Genomic DNA, 20,135 nt, shown 5'->3' with positions numbered 1-20,135 from the left:
CTTCAGGGGCATGATCCTGATGCACCCATAACACCTGAGCACATGAATCATGCTCGTCTCTGTGTTGCTCTTGTAACTGTTTGTGGAAATGCTCTGAGAGACATTCTCCTTACCAACTTTCCTGTGCCATACAAAGACATCTATCAAGCAATCCTAGCCAATAAAGTCAACCTGACCAAGAGACAGGGAAGACCCCTTCTTAATCCAGATCAAAGTCAACTGGTTTTCCCTGATCCCCAGGGGCTAACAACAGGAACAGTGGACCAGTTCGACCTTTCCTTACTGTATACTTTGATCAGAAATGTCAGCACAGTTTCTGCTCCAGCAACAGGCTGGGGAAATGATCCGCAAGATCAACCTAGAGACATCTCTCTAGGAGCTAGTGTGGAGCGAATTCGTTCATATAGGAATCATATCAGTGGTCATTCCCCAGATGGGAAGATTAGTCGACAAGACTTAGAAGATTACTGGAACAAATTTGACACTGTACTTCATGACATTGAAGCTGTAATGGGTGGACAGGTGTACAGCCAAGAGTTTGAGAAGCAAAAGAGACAGGTTATCTCCATCTATGAAGCCTGTTAGCTGCAAATATAAATCGTGAGGTATTAGCAACAGGTACAAAGTATAAGTGCAGTGTGTAGGATAACATAGAAGAGTCAGAATGCTACTTATCATGAAAAATGGTTGTAAAATGTTTTCAACTTAACCATCCTATCTTTGTGTATGTGGCTTAAATTGTAAGCTTTCTGGATAGCTAATTGGAGTATTTACTAGTGTAAGATCAATATTGAGTGTGAGACTCAAGTAAATGACTTTCATAATCTAAATACTGTATCATCATATCATATGCAGATAATGCTACATTGCAGTTTTATAAAGTGGTAATAAATTGTTGTTTTCCTTACATGTTCTGGGGCTTGATAAAAGCTTTCATCGTTTATCTGTGGAGAATCAATTTTTAAACTTAATAAATACCATTTTACGTCAGTACAGCATTTAATTATAATGTTACAGAAATGTTTTGGAGCCCAAGGTAGTTGATTGGTATGAAGGTTGCTTGTTTTTACAAATCAGTGACATTTTTCCTCTGCGTGGGTTTGAGTCTCGAGTTCGACCAATGTGTGCTTGTGAGATAGATTTATAGTAGTTTCCCATGGTCCATGGTTCTTTCTGGGGATTTCCATGTTTCTTCATCCACCACATATACTGACTGATTTGTACAGCCTTTCACATGCTGAAAACTAGCATTATCCTCACATCAACAAGAACTATTTTTTTTTAGAAACTGTTCATAGCATGTTTTTCCTATTTCATACAGTAATTAATATGAGGTTATTTATTTTATAGGGACATCAACTTATTTTCTTTAGAGTAGGTAAAGGCACATTCTTGGCCATAAAGGATTTTCCAATGATGTATGTTTTTTATTTGCATTACTTTGATATATGTGGAAGTGGATGTTCTGTCAAGTGCAGTTATAATGGATGTAAGTAAATTGAAAGACATTCACTTTCTAAATTTATTCTTTACTAATTTCATTGAACCTTTTGCATGGAAAACTAGATATAAAAACCTATCTTTGCACACATATAAAGTAATGGGCTTTGTTTAATTACACATGTATAAATTCCAATGTGGCCAGGTGTTACGAATTAGATGATATAAAATGTACAGCCTACTTTTTTCTTGACTGATTTTTAGCAGTCCATGGGAGTTTGTAAAGTGGAAACTATAGCAAGAACTGTACTTTTCAGGTGTGACCAGCCAGAGTTACCCCTCTTTTGGAAGAGGGATGTTAAACTGGATTCCAGTAACCAGCAGAAATGTCCTCAGAATATTCAGTCCGATGACAAGAGACACTACTGTATGTGGCCATTAATAGAACCTAGATAATGCATAATTCCATGCCAAGAGCTTCTGCTGGTCATGGCCATAACTAGAACCTAGCATCATGCATAATCCCATGTCTAGACATTATTGTTGAACCAAGCATTGTGCATAAGCCCATACCAAGGGACACTAGTGGTTTTGACATAATTAGGATCCAGCATCATACATAATCCCAAACCTTAACTGTATATAGTATAATTAGGGCCTAACAGTGTGATGTGTAAGGTCTATAGGAACAATTGCGAAATACATAGTCTTGTGACTGTCCATTTGCATGTGTAAGCGGTGAGCAGACACTAACTAATTATAGTGTTATCTGCTGAGATTATTCCTGTTAATTGTTGGATATACTGATTAATAGTGGTGCTTTCACCAAGGAAAATCAGAACCATTGTCTTGCAAAATACTAAGTAATGTTGATTGAACAAATTCATTAGCTCTAGGATTTCTGAGTATATTGTTACTGATGTTTTAAAGTCCCTAAATGTACTGTTCCCAACGCTGTGGTGGAGCAGCATGGATCCTGCAATGCCATATGTTTGCTATCACTATTGCTAATAGTAATCACCCTTAGTTGTGCATTATACACATACACTATTACTCACACAGTAATTGCCCTTATTTGTATGCCATACACAGACACTTATGATGTTCACGTGTAAGATGATACATTTAGTGTTTTCAGGGAGCTATACAGCAAGAAAAATTACAAAGAGGCCTTTAGTGACATTGTGTCAAACACTGGATATTTATATTGATCCTGAACTTCAACAGGGTATTGTCAACATTGAAAAGAAGTTGAATTACTAAGTTACTTCACTGTGAATATTTATAGACCATATGAGCTCATGCAGTGGTCATACTTCCATAACACAGTGTCCAGCATCCATTGTGTATTATTGGTTTGCACAAGATTATTGTCACTACTCCTCCTAAACTTCTTCCAATTTCTAGTTGTAAAATGGAAATGGTGCTGATCTGACCTGCAACATAACCATCAAATTTTGTTATGACTTCTGAATCTATGGTGATAGTTCCATGGATTTTTCACTCAAAGATTTCATACTATGTCTGGTTTGTTCTAAATGGAATTGGTCTTGCAAATGTTGTTATAGGTAATTTTGATGAATGTATACCGTAGTCATAGTAACATACCATTTTCACAAAAACACTTATCATGAGATCCAGTTGGTCAAAATATAAAGGTCTTGCATCTTTGGATTTGAACTACAATACATTTGATATCTAGCTAGTCCAAAGTGAAAATGGTGACTGTCAGATGGGTATATATTTGAAGATATTAACTCCAATGAAAGAAGTGATGGTTTCAACGTTCAGTGGTTAAAAAGAATAAATGTACTTGCCTGATATTCTTTTAAGTTGTTTCGGACATTAGAGTGTCATTCCATTCAATGACTTTTATTTGATGATATATGCTATTTGATTAAATGTTTGATTTATTAATAATGTTTACTTTGCAATCAAGTAGTTACAATGTTGCATTTAGTTTCAATATTAGCAAGTTTTCTACATAATATGATTTGTCCTACAATATCCTTTAAATTTTATACCCGATGCCCTACATGATCCTTATGTTTTTGTTTTTGTGACCCAGCGCCCCTAAAAATTCTTAAATATTTTGGAAACAGTATGGCTGAAAAACATACAAATATGTCCCTCAGATTGTCTTTAGAGGTTTAAAAAATCATTTATTTAAATGAGATTGCAGTTATACTGTATTTTATAATGACAATAAAAGATATTTAATCTGTGATTGTGGTCATACAGTATATAGTATCACTATACTGATACATTTATTTAAACTTGTAGCTGCACTGTATATTGCATCACTACAATGATACATTTAGACTTGTCATTGTTGTTATACTATACATTGTGTCACTACAATAGTACATATGTTTAGACTTGTAATTGTAATTATGCTGCATATTGCATCACTGAAACTTATTTAGACTTGTGAATGTACTTATACATTATATTGTATGATAATGATAGATATATTTCACTCTTCAGACTTAGAGTTTATTAAAAAAAAACTATTAGCCCAAGCAAAAACCATAAAGGTCACTCAGTTTTCATCGCTTTGTTTTGAAAGTACCTTGGGAACATTCTTTGATCAGATTTGTTGATTTCTCCATCAAATACATCTGCTATCTCCAGATTACACCCTTCCTTTAGACATGAAAGTATCTTCCTCTCTCTCTACACGGGTTTCATTTTCAGACATTTTCATCTGTATCATCAATGATAATATATTGTGCTGACTTTGATATATGGATGGCCAAGCCACCTGGCCAGCCACCCTTCCAGCCATATGGCCGACCCGACTGCACTGGTAATGTTAGTTCTTTGCACACAAGTGCAGAGGTTTAACCAGCCAAAGCTGGCTGGTTATACCAAACCAGCCATCAGTCCTGCCCCATCTGTCGATGCTGTCCCAGCCACCTTTGTCATATTAGCCTTCCAGAGTTGAATACTTTCTGCAATGCATGCAAATGAGATGGCTTCGTCTTTGCCATACGGTATGACATAGCCCAGAACATATCCATGGGAGGAAGAGGACCCCCAAATTGACGGCTATTCCTACTTAGAATGTCCTAATAATTCTGATTCTCCCATGGAAAGAACTTATTTCAGTTTCATATCTGCCTTAGAAGACATGTTCCATATCTTACCTTCTATGGAATGTCCAACACACGGTTAAAAATACAACATTCAAAATCAAGGATTCGGTTGATGATGGCAAAGATGACATGTAAGCATTCTTTAGAACTTTACCATAGTTTTTGAAGATTATGGAAATAACAGGTCACTGATCAGAAGAAAAAAACAGCGTTATTGGTAATAGCAAGGACTTGTTATTGTTTTGGTAATCGACTTTTGGACAACTTTCTCTCCATGTGGGTACATGTTTGGCAGTAACAACTACCATCTGGATGTACCTATCCTTGACAATGATTTCACAGCCAGAAATGAGTTGTCCCATCTGTATTATAGGGTGGACAAATTGTTCATTACCACTTCCAAGCCTGTCTGGAATATTATTTGTGTTTCTTATTTACTGGTTTGGCCTCTCATGTTGTGTACCACTTGGCAGAAAATGCCCAGAATGATTACACTCAGATGCAATAAGGCGCATCTTCCAAGTCATTAACAGGGTGGCCCATCACACTATTGCTAACCCCATAACAGCCTCAGATAAATACGAAGAGATACTCTCTTGCCCACTGTATTTCTCAACCACTTTGCGCTTCCTTCTTTTCGGGTAGGGGCCCCGAGTGGCCGAGTGGCCTAAAGCGCTCTCCGTTACGGATCACTGCCATCTCACCTCTGTCTGCGTGGGTTCGAGTCTCGGATTCGGCTAATGTGGGTATGTGAGAAAGCCTGCCAGTAGCTTCTCGTGGGTCGGTGGTTCTTTCCGGGGTTTTCCCGGGTTCTTCCTCCACCATTAATACTGGCCGCCATGTATAGCCAATCGCGTGCTGAAAAATGGCGTTAAGCCCTACAACAACAACAACAAAAATCTTTTCGGGTCCCTACTCTTATTCAGTGGAAGTATTGAGGAAATCAGAAAACATACAGAACAGGAGTTGCCTCTACAGTTATAAGAAATCCGTTCTCACTGACTTGACGGTGAACGAGTTCTCTCAAGATTTTAAAGCACAAAATATTCTTCCGTGAAAAATAATTACACAGCTATAACGATCGGACATTACTCTTACATTTTTCCATGCATAATAGATTTGTACCAAAAATGTAAAATGGTTAAAGTTGTTGTTAAAAGTAACATACACTACACTGCTTAACAGGCAACAGGTGCTCTATTTAAAGCGCACTGCATTGGTTAACTTTGCTACATGTTAAGGGTACGAAAGCCATACCCTCTATGAGGTAAATGGTTAATAACCCATATAACCTAATCTTTCTCCCAAATGTATCGACTGCATTGTCCTAGCATCAGAGATAGCTTCTTCCAAGAAAAGTTATCCCATGAAAGAGTTCTTCATTTCGTCTATCTCTTCACTGCAGCAGAGGCATCTACATGTGTCCTTTGCAACTGGCCTGTTTTCTCTCAGTGGAGTCCAATTTCCTGTTGATTAGATCAGCAGATTAAGATTTCATTGGAAATCATATACTTCCAGATTCTGTGGCGGAACAGTTAATTGCTAATGTTGAGAATTCCGTTGGAAACCCAACAGTATGTTGAGATGTAATTTGTCAAGTTCGAGTGGGCCAGCTTAGAGGGTAGTAGCAAGTGGTGAAACCAAGGTGAAACGAAGTCACAATGAATATGCATGTTGATATGCAACTAACTCAATTGGTGTTCCCCGCATCAAAATCAGCATTCAGTTATGACACACTAGGACTGCAGGCAGGTTCATTGTTCTGGCCAGTAATTTATGAAGGAGGGAACAGTTACTGCACATAGTGATCATTTAATCCATCTATCTTCCATCAATTGTGCAAACTGCAGGGCCAGCCAATGGTAGTCCTGTTTTGGACATGATGTACAACAATCTGACCACCATTGTGTCCCCATTAAATGGACCGTTGACGACGTTTCTGGGAGTTAATCTTGATGCACGCCTTCACACCAGCAGTTCTTGTGTGGAATGAACTAACAGTCTTCAGCTGTGGAGAGGATCTCATCAGCTAGACCCAATTACCCTCCACTTCTAAAGTATACAATTGGAAATGCCACTTTTTGTGACTGGCATTGTTCGAGTCATGTCAGGTAGGACACTTGCAACCAACTATTAAGTAATATTGCTCCATGGTCTCTGGCACACTTATACCCCAATGATGTCTTGACATTAGTCGCAACAAAGATCTTGCAGACATTAATAACCATCTGTAATCTGTCCCAAATGACGTCGCTTGCCTTTTCCCTAAGTGGAATAGATCAGGGGTCTTCACATGGCTCAACTATAGAGTTCAGACCTTTATCCACAGGCTTGCTAAAGCAACTATCATACAAGATGCACTAGCCAATAAACTTTCTAGAGTAAGTGAGCTTCCTGTTCTATCCATGGGTCCAAACTACCTGCAGTCTTTTATTCTGACGGTTCTGTAGTTGTAATGATGCTATCAGTTTTTATCACTAATAAGAAGGTTTCGTCTGCTAGAAATTGGAATATAATTTTAGAACCCCTCTCACAGATCGATCCTTTGTGAGAGGCAAGGTTACGGGACCTGATACATGTTATAAGTTTATCTGACATGCATGTAGTCCATCCTTTACTACCACTATACCCAGGGAAACAGGACATAACCCAACAAGCATTATCATCCTTACTAAAGGGAGCTGACCAGCCAGTATACTTTGATCTCTCTCAACAACATATCCGTCCAGTGAGGATTTCAGATCAAGAAATTAAAGCTGTGTATATGAGTCTTAGCATTCAATGCAATGTCTCGTTAAAATTAGTTGGCACACCCAGACCACTTCTTACTGTGTGTGGCTTGGACCATACAATCACAGTTTAATCTAGCTGGTCCCATGGTTGCTGCCCAGATAGTCCCCATACCATACCACTCTTAACACAACTGCACACTCTGGTAGGACCTGTCAACTAAGGCTGTATTCATGCGAGAAATATCTTGTATTGGTAACTATTTATCAAGTGTGAGAGTCTTTAGGGTAGTTCCTTGCATCTGTATATACACTTATAATTGATTGTGTCAGCTATCATTAGGAGAGTTTTACCCTTCAAAGTGGAGAGTTCTTTTAACTCTACAAGATGTTTTTAAATAGAATGTGGATATTTTGCATTTCCTCCTCCTCTTAGCTATTTTACTAATGTTAATGTGATTTGATAATTATTTCAAAGATAAAGGAAACTATAGTAAATTACATTTCTCGGAAAATACTTACAAAATTACATTACTATAAAGTCCCCAAACACTTTGTGCAATTCCAGCATCCAGTTATAGACAGTGCCCAAGCTAAACCTCATGATATCCTGTATATAAAGTGGTAAAGGGAGTTAATCTTTAAGAGTTACTTCCCTGTGTATACACATTATGGACTGGGAGATTTTTAAATCTGTGGGAGGCTTGGACTCTGGAGGTGGTTGGTTAAGTATTTTCAAAGAAACATACTTTCTACACAATGTCCTATTTATCCACACCAGATAATCATTTATGTGTGGTATTTGCGTTGTCAGATTTGTATAATTGACTTTAGGTATACTTGTATAATCATATCAGCATTCTTCTATCTTCAAAAACTATGGAGTCATTCTCTGAAATAGCCAGGCAGTTGATGAACAGTGTCTGTTATGGCTGAAGTGATCCACATGAAAGTGACATTCTCTGTTGCATCTGTCACACTTTAAGCTAATGTATTGGGTTGCTTGATGTCTTTCATCTTGTTCTTTATGTGGGTTCTTTCTGATTTTATATTTGCAACTGTTGTCTTATGTCTTTTATGTCCTTGGTTGAAATCATGCTTCCATTTGCTTCGGTCCTGCGCATGTACATCCACAACTGCCCACATCAATGTCCAATGCATTGAGAACTTTCTTGCATACAAATATGAAGTGCAAGTGATGGCAAATGGGAACTTTTGCCAGAGACCAGCTCAAAATAGATGTCACTGAGTATACATCAATCATCCATTCACTGTATATGTATAAGCCATTATAGGTGATGCTGTCTTAGCAGTGTGAACTTGCTGGTGATGAGTGCATGCCCTATGACTTCTGTACTTGCAATTCTATCCTTCCAGTAAATGTCATGAAGTTGAAATCTGTGTCAAAGGAAATGTGGTCATTGATATTAGACCCAAGGTATTTCAATCTGATGTCAAATTCTTTGTTGATATTGATGGAGGGTGGCTCTTCGACAGATTGACCCATCACTATCATCACTATTAGGTCGATGATAAACCCTAAGTCTATAGCAAACATGTGAAAATCAATAAGTGAGGTTTTGGAAATGCGTTGCTGTGTATTTTGTCACTGATGTATTGGCAACAGACAACAGATCCTGATGAGATATTAGCAGATCATGGTTTTGGCTCTGACACATGCAAAGTTGTAGAGTTTTCCATCTGACCTTGTGTGAAGGTAGATTGACATTGTTTGGTATGCCATCTGTACAAGGAGACTTTCTCTTTGCTAGGCGATATATGGTCTTGCTAAAGTTTATAAATGGTTGGTTAATCCTAGAATTTGGCCTAGGTTCATAATCTCTTGATGGTATTGAAGGCTATATCATTAAAACATTATTTCCCTAGGAATACAGCTCTGATTAGTGTTATTCCCAATGCTCGATATGCTTATCATGATAATTTTTATTAACCCTTGAAACTGATATTAGAGGGAATGCCTTTTTTAAATAGGACATGTCACATTCTTGATCCCATCATTCACGCTTATGATGTTGACTGAATCTGTTGTCTTGATGTTCTGTCATAGTTGTATCCAACAGTCTTTGGCACAATGTCTTGAAGTATGTTGAGCATTGATTATGGAAGCCCTCATTATTTGTAAAGTTGTTTATTTTGGTTTGAGCACTCTTGTAGTTGGCTAAGATTATCTATTTGGCTTTAATGAATAGGATCATTTTATTAGAGTTTGCTTGGAACCATTGATTGGTCTTATTCTGCTGTTGGCCAGAAACTGACAGGGCTTTGCTGTCGATAACATTATTCTCTATGGTCACTTGTGCTAGGACTGGTGGAGTAGAGAGCTTGTTTTAGGCGTTAAAGTACAGTTGTGGTGCCAACATTCTGTGCTATGGTAGCTGCAAGTGATGAGGATATTGTTTGGCTGATGAGGTTGAGTTGGTGCCAGTGTTCAGATCTGGAAAATCGCCATAACACATTGTGTTGAGACTGATGAGGTTTGTGTTTTTGATGCAGAGGTCATGGCAGGAGTTGAGTTCAAGTAGTATTTGCTCATAGGTATAATATAATTAGGTATATTTATATAACAGAATATAGATATATTTGCATCAAAGGCTATACCTTTATTTGTATAAAAGAATATGGTATATTTGTATAATAGACTATAGGTATATTTGTATGGTAGAATATAGTTATATTTGATCAAAGGCTATATCTATATTTGTATAATAGAATATATGTTTGTACAATAGACTTTCACTTAAAAATAATATTGCTATATTGAAATGCCTGAAGGTTATCACAGGTATATTCATTATTCTGTGGCATACTACCATAGGTATATTGCTTATTTTGTCTCATTTATTATATTAAATGGTATTAGTCACACATAATCTTAGGTCTATGTTGGTATTTAAATAACTAACATTGTGAATTCATCCAGTCTTGGTAAGTGCAAATTTACTGCAAGTTAATCCGTCAAACATATTTTAGTAATTATGCAATGGGTGTATATATAAATACATGTGTTGTGAAATATTGTGTTGTCGAGTAATGCTGGGTTTTTCCCTAAAATAATACAATCAGGTTATTCAACAGTGATTCACATTTGGTAAATGGAGTGGGATAAAGAGGTGAAAACACTTATTATGACCACCCAACCCAATTGTTCTCTTCAGCATCAAACTGGAAAGACTCGAATTGTGTAATATATAATAGAGAGTGTGCCACACATTCTTTCCATTTCATATTTTCACTACATATATAAACTTGCTTCGCAAGGTTTATTTGTCAGTTACCAAGGTGAGTGATATCAGGCCTACTTTGGTATCTTGTTCCAAGATGAGTTGGTCACTGTTTATAGAATGATAGATAATGGTAATAAAATTATTTGTAAAGCAGGTTGTTATACAGTACTATAAGATGGGGTTTTTAAAACAATTTTCTTGTGTTCATTTATTCATGATAACCCATATTCATGCTGCATTGTTTATGTGTACTGCAATTCCCTAGTTTGTCTCAGCCATCTGCCTGTACATTGGGTGGTATTTGAGAAGTGTTGGTACTGCTGCATAGTATGATAATATTATATGTCTTTACTTTGGTGACAATGAATGGTTATTTCTTGTTATTGTGGACTTGTATTTTAGGCGCATGGTATGTTGGATTATGTTGTCGACCCTCTTACATATAATATGTATTATTTTTGTTGTGTGCTTTTGGTATTTGCAGGTTATTAATGAATTACACTTTATGTTAGTCTTTTTATACACCAGCCATAAGTGGGAACATTATTATGATGACTGTCCATCTGATAACAAGTGGTTTCCACACAATAGTTTGAGTTGCACACCATCTATAGTTACTAAGCTTTGAGGATGCCATGCACTTGAGGTACAAAAACCTGTATCAGTTACAGACCCAGAAACTCCCAGGTCAAGGTCACTGACTTTATAGAAAAAAAATCGTATCGGCACCATAACTTGAGTTTTTCAATATATACAGTAACCAAACTTTGTGGGGTATCGATAGCATGCACTTGAGTTATACAAGATGACTATATACTTAGGGCTCGTAAAGTAAAATAAAGGTCACAGTGACTATATTATAGAAAGTTGTTTATGTGCATTACAACAGTTTTGTCCTAATCGATGATGATCTATGGAAAGCTTGCACTTGGGGTGTGGAAGAAACTTGTTTTTTGGAGTCAAAAACCAAAGGTCGAGGTCATTGTGACTGTACAGAGAATATATTTTTTTTCACAAAAATATCAGTTCTACATTACATTATTTAACCAACCTGAGTTGAAGTAAGGGGGAAGGGTATCAAATGTGGAGTTAATAAAAAAACCAAATGTATTGCTGATTCCAATTCATTATCATCTTTGTTGTAATTGTCATCATTATTTGTATTAATATCATTGTGATTGTTGCCATAGTTAATGACTGGTCCCTTGCTTGTTATAAGAAAATATGAAATTATTATTTTTAAATAATATTGCCACTTATGTTCAGTCATAATCAGTTGTTATAAGGGATAATATGGGATTATTATTGCTGTTATTATTATTTTTATTATTATTATTATGGACTGCTCTATTGCTCATTTTCAGTAGAACATATATGACAAAATTAAAGAAGTTTTAAAATGGGATATTCTGACATTTTATTATCACATTAATCTTTATACAGAATATATCTTGTATTGGCTTGAAAGATTCATTTTAGATTTCGTACTGTGGTTATAGTGCAATGGGTAACATGTCTGCCATTCATTAGTATTGGGAACTACTAAGGGCACAATAATGCTACAGGCAACCAGTGTGAATTTAATACTACTGCTGCCTTTTTGTGCCCATAAAATGGAAAATATTTAATCTAGCATTGGCAGTAAGGGAACAAATGGAATTGAATATGAAATCTAGATGACATTTCCAGTTAGTGTCCATAGTTATTTTTCTTTCTATATTTTTTGAGGGGAAAAATTGTCACAATGGGCACAGGGAATAGTAACTTTAAAAATACCCATAGGTTGACCATAAATCATGATGTAAAATATGGGACTGGGCTGTAATGAAAATTAAACACCTGTTGGCAGAATTACAACATTATAACTCCTCTACAGTCCTCTTATAAACAAAAAGTAGACAGGTCATTTCAGTCTCTATACTCCCTATAGACAAAGAGAGCCAAACTGATGTTCAGTGAAAGTAAGGGTAGGAATGTTTACACACAAACATATCATTACTCAGTTACACCTAACCACAAGTGGAATGATGGTGAACAGGGTAGGACTATTTATATACAAACATGCCAACACTCAGTTGTACTTATACAAAGATGGGGTGATCTGGATGAGGTAGGAACATTCACACACAAACACATCACCACTCACTAGTACCTATCCAGAGATAGATGGGGCAAAGGGTAGGAATGTTCACACATGCTTACTTTAACATACAAGTGATAGAATAGCAAACATATCGTGTTAGTAAAGAAAATGGTTACGTTTATACTTTCACACAAGCATAAACTATATACACAAATATTAAGCATATCACATTTGACATCAAAAGGCAGTGAAGGGGTGAAGGACAGGAAAACGATACCCTATCATACTCGGATACAAGCAGACACAACGAGAGAATATAGCAAAGGGAACCAGACTGCATTCTTTCAGCATGACAGTGTTGATACAATGTTGCAGGTCCGTCTGTTGTTTCTATATATAACAATAAAATGTTTTAAGTTCTAAAGTTAATAAATATAGAACCTTATGTAGGAATTAGGTGGCACAGATATATTGGGAATTTTCACAGTTTTGGTCTAGTTCTAAAATGTACGAGTTTCATTAAGTGAATGTGCTCATCTTAAATCCTGAAAATGTTAATTCAGGACCATACCATTCGAACAAAATTTTAAATACTATACTAACCAACATACGGTGATAAATGAAAGTGGATGTAAAGTGTGAGTAAGGAAAAAACAGGCAATAGATATCTCACATTCATTCATGCACACACACACACACCGCTCCGGTGGCCTAGTGGTTACAGCGTCCGCCTCGGATGCAGGAGGTCGTGAGTTCCATCTCTGGCCGAGTCATGCCAAAGACTAATTAAAAAAATAGTACTAACAGCAGCCTCGCTTGGCATTCAGCATTAACAGGTTAGTGTTAGGACTGCTCGGCCGGGTGTCAGAATAATGTGTCTGGGTGGGACATCATGCAACATGTCTGCGGCATGATGCCCCAGTACTAGACATCACTATAAACTGCCACATTGCAGACATCGTAGCGATATGACTGAAACATTGGTAAAGCTTCGTTAAAAATCCAAATCACAACACAACACATTATTATTATGTTGTTGTTGTGCATTGTAGTAGTGGTGGTACTTATGTTGATAATGATATTGTTATGGTAGTGGTTTTAATAATAATAGTAGTATCAGTTGCGGTGGGTTTTTTCATTATTTCTGGTTTTGGTTTTGATATTGCGAAAGTAGTATCGTTATATACTGCTTCCTAGTTGAAGTACTATTAATGTCCATTCCCGCTAAATTTCGTCTTTATTTATTCTTCTTTATAACATAATCATTGATAATACAAACCACGGAGAACAAAGTTGGGTACGAGTAATAGAAATAACGCTAGCCCTAAATGTCATCATAAGGAATAATAATCGCGGTTAATTTATCAAAATTTATTTACATAAATGAGTGAGAGAAAGAACAGTAACTCTAAAAATTACGTTACGATGATCATGATTAACGTCATTAACATACAACGTAATGACATAGCTAAAGGCCTTTGGCAGTTTATTTGTGTCACTCACAGAGAACCGATGTGTTCTTTTCACTTTGATAATTATTGCTGGTTTTTATCATACTTAACAAATGGAGACAATTATGGTGCTGAAAATATTAAGGACGAAAAATGTCATAGATGTACTAACGTATTGTAAGAGGAGGTGTTTATGTGGAAGTGACGGCACAACCTTTATAAAGGAAAGTATCTATTTATAGGGTATATATGACACGTCAGGACAATACCGATTATGTAGTGCCAGTTAGTATTATTGTATGTTATTGATGATGAGGTGGTGGTGCTGCTGCTGATAATTGTAGTTGTGGTAATAGTAATAATAGCAGTAGTTGTGGTGATGGCGGGAGCATAATTTCACATGGCTTCTTATGTATTGTTACTGCAATAATTTTGTTTGAACTTCCTGCTGGGGTATCAATTTCCTGTTTTATTTCTTCTTTATATCATCTTCATTTAAAATAAAATGCACGGTTAATTGTGTTAAATGCCTATATATGTACGAGTGATGCAAAAAACAGTAATTCTGAATATTACGTTATGAGTATGATTAACGTCATAAACATCAGACGTCACGACGTTCATAAGGTCGACGTCCCTAGTTTCTGCTGTCATTTCATAATTGTCATTTGGTCTATATTTGTAACTTTTAATGGCTGACCGCTACATGTTTACCCCCGCCCTATTCCTATAATGTTCTCTTTTAATTTTTATCAAACTCTTGTCAGCGCTGTTTAAGAAATGTTCTTTTAAACAATTCTCTAATTTATTAACGTTGGCCACATGTGATGGCGGAACATCATCATGTATAAGTAACTTGAAATATCTCTGTACCAGGTCGTTTTCTCTCTCAAGTTTGGTCAGATTTTATTCAGCGATTTTGACGACGAAATTTATATGTTTTTAATTTTCTTCTATCTTTGGTAAAAGGGGCTTTGATATTTTACAACAGCAGTCATCATCTAAGGCTGATTGGCATTCTTTGTATAAACTCCACATTCATGCCATGATGCTTTCTGCCAAAATTGATCACATTTAGCGAGGACGGAATTTGTGAAGAATACGTTTAAGGAGCTTTAACTATTTTTAGTAACGGTAGACATATATGATGTCGGATCTTTAATTTGTACAATTTTGCTATTCGTGTCCTGATGTTCTGTAGCAAAGTTTAAAAAAGCAATTGCTGGAGAAGGTAAGACGCACGACTGAAGCAATGTCATACTTTGGCTAAATTTCTGTCGGACCAAAATATTCAAAACAACAAAGGTTATGTGCAGACAACTCAAAAAATGTATTCCTTGAAAAAGACAATGCTGAGAAGTTCAATAATTATCAACAGCAGTAACAGGTTCTATATATTATGCATTGTGATTTTGAAAGTTATATACAAAATGAAGTAGATCTTGGTCAAAACAAAACATCGAAGCATAGACGATCAGGATTATTTTGTAACTCAACTCCATTACAGTACAAATTCACAAATTCCATTCAGGTATACAATAATTAGTTGGGTAGGGTCTAAAAAAAGTAGTGTACAACGAATTAATGCCGAATAAAAGAAAAATCTGTTGTGTCCACAGAGGATGACTAAAAACACTTGAAAATCCTTGACATATGTGAGAGAAAATTAAAGACAGATTCAGAGGCCAGTATTACTTACTAAACAAGAATAGAGGTAATCATGAAAGGAATGATTGGATTTCTGGATACTTTTTAAAATTACTTTCGGTTGATGGGCGTATCTCGACAACGGTTGGTTAAAATGTTACGGTTAAGTTTGGGCTAATTTAAGTAAGTAACGATTGATATAAAACACCATCAGCGACATGAAATAGCGGCCGCGTACGCAGCCAGGAATAGCATCCAAGTTTCAGGGTGCAAGGGACAGTTTTTATGCAAACATTTAATGTTGCATACACATGTTTAATATACAAATTCATAAAAAATAAAATAAATGAGTCAGGTCAAAACGGTTCATATATTTGGTTAGGTATAATAAAACAACAAATAAGAATATCTTTGACTTGACCTGAAAAGTCGGTGAAACTTCATAGAATAAAAAGTTGACGCAGCCCATCCCCCAATTTATACATGTATTTTCATGTTATTTTTGAGAACACGTGATGCTCACAGTGCTAACACAGGCCCTTTCGTTGGGTGATAATTTTGAAAAACATTGTGTACTTCATAGCTTGATGCTATTCAAAATAGTTGTCATCTAGGCAGTTTTTGAGATATTCTACTTGCTTTTAACCAACGTGTCTGCTGCTAAAATGGCTAGCTCTGCTTCCTAGCCGACTATTGGTATTTCACTGGTTGCATACAGTGCATTGACTTATATCAGGTGTACATTCCTCACATCAACTTTCAAGAACAACACAAGCCGGAAAAAAACAAATTCACAAATTTAACCATATCTTTAATTATTGCACAAAAATAGCTCAGAAAGTCATGCCATAGCCTTAAGTTAACAAATTTGTCAGGGGTCAATGTACGAAACTGTTCCCTGCCACCTCCAGCCCAGAAAGCAATCAGTTGTGTTCTTGGGTTACATGCTCCGGAATGTGAGTGTGATCACCGTCTCGGCAAATGGTTAACATTAGTTTCATGATTATGACACGATTGCTCATATACCGTATATTCATTCAGTCAGTGTCTTTTAGTTGGGTCTGCATGATTTTGTTATTAAGACTCGCAGCCCGTAGAGTCATACGGTCCGTGTCATGCAGCTGGGTCTTCGTCATTTTATTATTAAGACTCACAGCCGGTAGAGTCATTCGGTCCGTGTCATGCAGCTGGGTCTTCGTCAGTTTGTTATTAAGACTCAGCCCGTAGGGTCATTCGGTCATTGTCATGCAGCTGGGTCTTCGTCATTTTGTTATTAAGACTCATAGACCGTAGGGTCATTCGGCATGTGTCATGCAGCTGGGTCTTCGTAATTTTGTTATTAAGACTCACAGCCCGTAGAGTCATTCAGTCCATGGCATGCAGCTGGGTCTTCGTCATTTTGTTATTAAGACTCATAGACCGTAAGGTCATTCGGTCCGTGTCATTTAGCTGGGTATATATTATTTTGTTATTAAGACTCATAGACCGTAGGGTCATTCAGTCCGTGTCCTTTGGCTAGGTCTTCATCCTTTTGTTGTTATGATTCATTAGTCCCACCTGGATTAAACAGGGATAATGAGTTTAAAGGACATTTTGATGTTGATCGCATTAGATGGACCATGACTATATTTAGAGTATCTGCTGACGTATACAATTCCTTCCAGTCTTAACAATAATGATTTGTCTAAATATGCATTCACCAGCTTCTACCCCGATCATTGATTATCCACCATAAACACTCTATAATAATAATAATAATAATAATAATAATGATGATGATGATTAATATTATAGTGGATTTTTTGTAAATCTTCAGAAGCCTAGTGATGCAGGTTATCAATAAATAAGGGTCGTAAAAGCTTTGCACAGAGCTATATCTAAAAGACTGGAAGAAATAGCTGACAATTCGCTGAAAGTAGTGAGGTCACTACTTGTGTTTGAACATTGAATGCCAAAATTAGATTTAAACAAAGATTAAAATTTATTAGTACTTATGTATTATTGTTTTAAAAATGAAGTTTTCATGAATTTTGTGATTTTATTCGTCGTTGCTGATACACTTTTTTGTTATTAAAAAGTATTTTCTAAAATGTTCTGTTCTTGGCTTTTCTCTTCATCTCCGTGTTCAAGAGAGGTATCGTATAAATCTGAAAACAATTTAGAAAGGTTTGAGGAGGGTATATAATTTAAAAACACTAACAACAGGGATAAATCCTTATACAGTCTTATAGTAGCTCCATTAAAAGCAAACGAAGAAATGAAAGAATGAATCGCTGAATGAATTTGTAGAATGAAAGGGAAAGGAACACAAGGCATATGAGAGAGAGAGAGAGAGAGAGAGAGAGAGAGAGAGCAAAAGGAATGATGATGCATCTGTTGGAGGCGGTGACTTTATAAACGAGACCACTGTAATGATTGACGGTGTCATTAAGCAGCTGGCATCCATTTGTGAAGACTATATATATATATATATATATATATATATATATATATATATATATATATATATATATATATATAGTGGAAAAAATGTTAGCATACTTCAGTTACTTTGATGTATTTTGTCTGAAATTTCTTTGGATATTGAAATTGTGGAAATTGTACATGATGTAAGCACACAACTAACCAAAATGGCTGCACGGAAATGCTCAACATCAGTCCGAATTAGTCTAAGGTGCACTATCTTTAGCAGTTATTATAAATAGGGAAAACTAATTTTGCCGAACTAAATAATACCAGCTTCTGAAATTTCAATAAAATTATTACAAAATATGTAAAAATTACAATTTAGATCTGAAGCCGATGAAATGAAAATGACCAAGTGGAGCTAGCAAGTTTTCAACCCTATGCAAAATATGAAATACCAGAGTGCCAGCTTAGACAACAGCTTTTAAGGCATATAAAATAGTTTGCAGAGGAAACTGAGCTTTATGTTATCAGTTTCAACGATAACTCTATTCAGTACAAGTTTCTGAAAGTGCATTGAATGAATTACAAAATATATAAAAAGTAGAACAAGTTATGCACTCTTTTATTCAATTTACTCCTGTTTACTCCTGACGAATGAAAATGACCAGGAGAAGCTAGCAGTTTTTTTTTGACAGGTGAACATTTGAACTAAATCCAAACTGTGTATTCAATAACGCAAATTACTCACACATCAATCCTTCACCAACATCAAGGGAATAAAAGGTTCTAACAATACCTATGATGTGCAAGGTCTTTTTTTTTTTTTAAATTGCCGGTGTAAACGGATAGGAAAAACCTGACAATTTTTTTTTATATTTTAAAAAAATCTAACCCAATGCAAAATATTAAACTGTATAGTGCCATCTTAAGGCAAACATGAACATTTGTGAAATTTATTCCTTATTTTCATATAATCATGTGTAATGTTCTCAACACAACGGTAAATTAACCTTGATGTCATGCATTAAAATAAGCTAATTATGCTTATTTTGCTGTTGCTTTCACAATATGCTTTGTGGCAGTATTGTGTGTACAACAACCTTAATTATGAGGAGGAAATTAGAAGTCTTATAACACATCAGTAAAGTCAGCTTAACTTTTTAACTTGTACATCAATTGAAATAAAAATATAGTGAAAATGTTTGTTTTCATTCGTTTGTAATGAAAATAAATAAAGAAATGATCACAAAGCCAAGCAAATTCATATGGTACGAGTAACTAGAGCTTGTTGTGGGTATGGTTCGAGTAAGTATTGGCAAGAAGCAATCATTCATGCATAAGTTGTTTATTTGGCACGAATAAGTATGAGCAAATTTGACGATTAGTATACGCAAATTTTAGTTATGGTACCAGTAGGAATGGGGAAATACAAGGCTATCATGAATAAATGTTTGATATGGTTCGAGTAAATATAGGAAGGTATAACACTATCGTATAGACGAATTATTAAAGCAAATTTCAAAATCCCATATTTCTTAGCAATCAGGCCAAGATTTCCACATTTTACATTTGAGTTCTACCAAACTGGTCGGCTGATATCCATAGATCTTCTTCCTCTGCTTTCCCTTCATCTGTATGACATGCCGTCAGGTGATCCTCTGATTTATTTTCGGACCATTAATAGAAAATAAAAAATATGGTCTTTACATCCACCAAAGGGCTCCACCGAATATTATCTCCCTTGTTTAGTGGTGTACCATCATGTGTACAACTTTTCCCCTTAATACGATTTTAAAAAAATCAAAAAAATCAGCTGTACAATATATGAACAGTAATGTCGCTGCCTTCAACACAGGAAATCGCTTACTGTCTCGTTGTCCATTAAGGCAGAAGATCTAATAATGGCAACCTTTAAGGAGAATTATCGACTCGACTTTCACAGACACGAATATGCAGACAAAATTAGTTTGTTAATCTCCATGGCAAATAAGAAACCCATTGTTATCACTCTCATCATTAAAATATGTCTAAAG

At 35.9% G+C, this 20,135-nt stretch overlaps 1 protein-coding gene and 1 long non-coding RNA gene across 3 annotated transcripts in view; one reads left to right on the top strand and one right to left on the bottom strand.

The window, feature by feature from the left end:
* LOC149784520 (uncharacterized) overlaps positions 1–20,135 on the bottom strand; it is a 168,224-nt gene that overhangs the window by 113,322 nt on the left and 34,767 nt on the right. The window lies entirely within an intron of this gene.
* Positions 13–11,915, top strand: LOC149784521 (uncharacterized). Of its 2 annotated transcripts, none has more exons than XM_089932612.1 (2): positions 13–605; positions 1,758–11,915. In XM_089932612.1, the coding sequence occupies exon 1, from the start codon at positions 43–45 to the stop codon at positions 583–585; it is 543 nt and encodes a 180-aa protein (XP_089788738.1). In that variant the 5' UTR covers positions 13–42; the 3' UTR covers positions 586–605; positions 1,758–11,915. The 2 variants fall into 2 exon arrangements, with proteins under 2 accessions (XP_089788738.1, XP_089788737.1); XM_089932611.1 differs by having other exon boundaries at positions 13–618.

The sequence above is a fragment of the Sinohyriopsis cumingii genome, chromosome 14 (assembly GCF_028554795.1).
Source record: "Sinohyriopsis cumingii isolate HCF-2022 chromosome 14, ASM2855479v2, whole genome shotgun sequence".
In the NCBI taxonomy this organism is placed as follows: domain Eukaryota; kingdom Metazoa; phylum Mollusca; class Bivalvia; order Unionida; family Unionidae; genus Sinohyriopsis; species Sinohyriopsis cumingii.
This window is presented reverse-complemented; position numbering and strand designations above follow the sequence as displayed.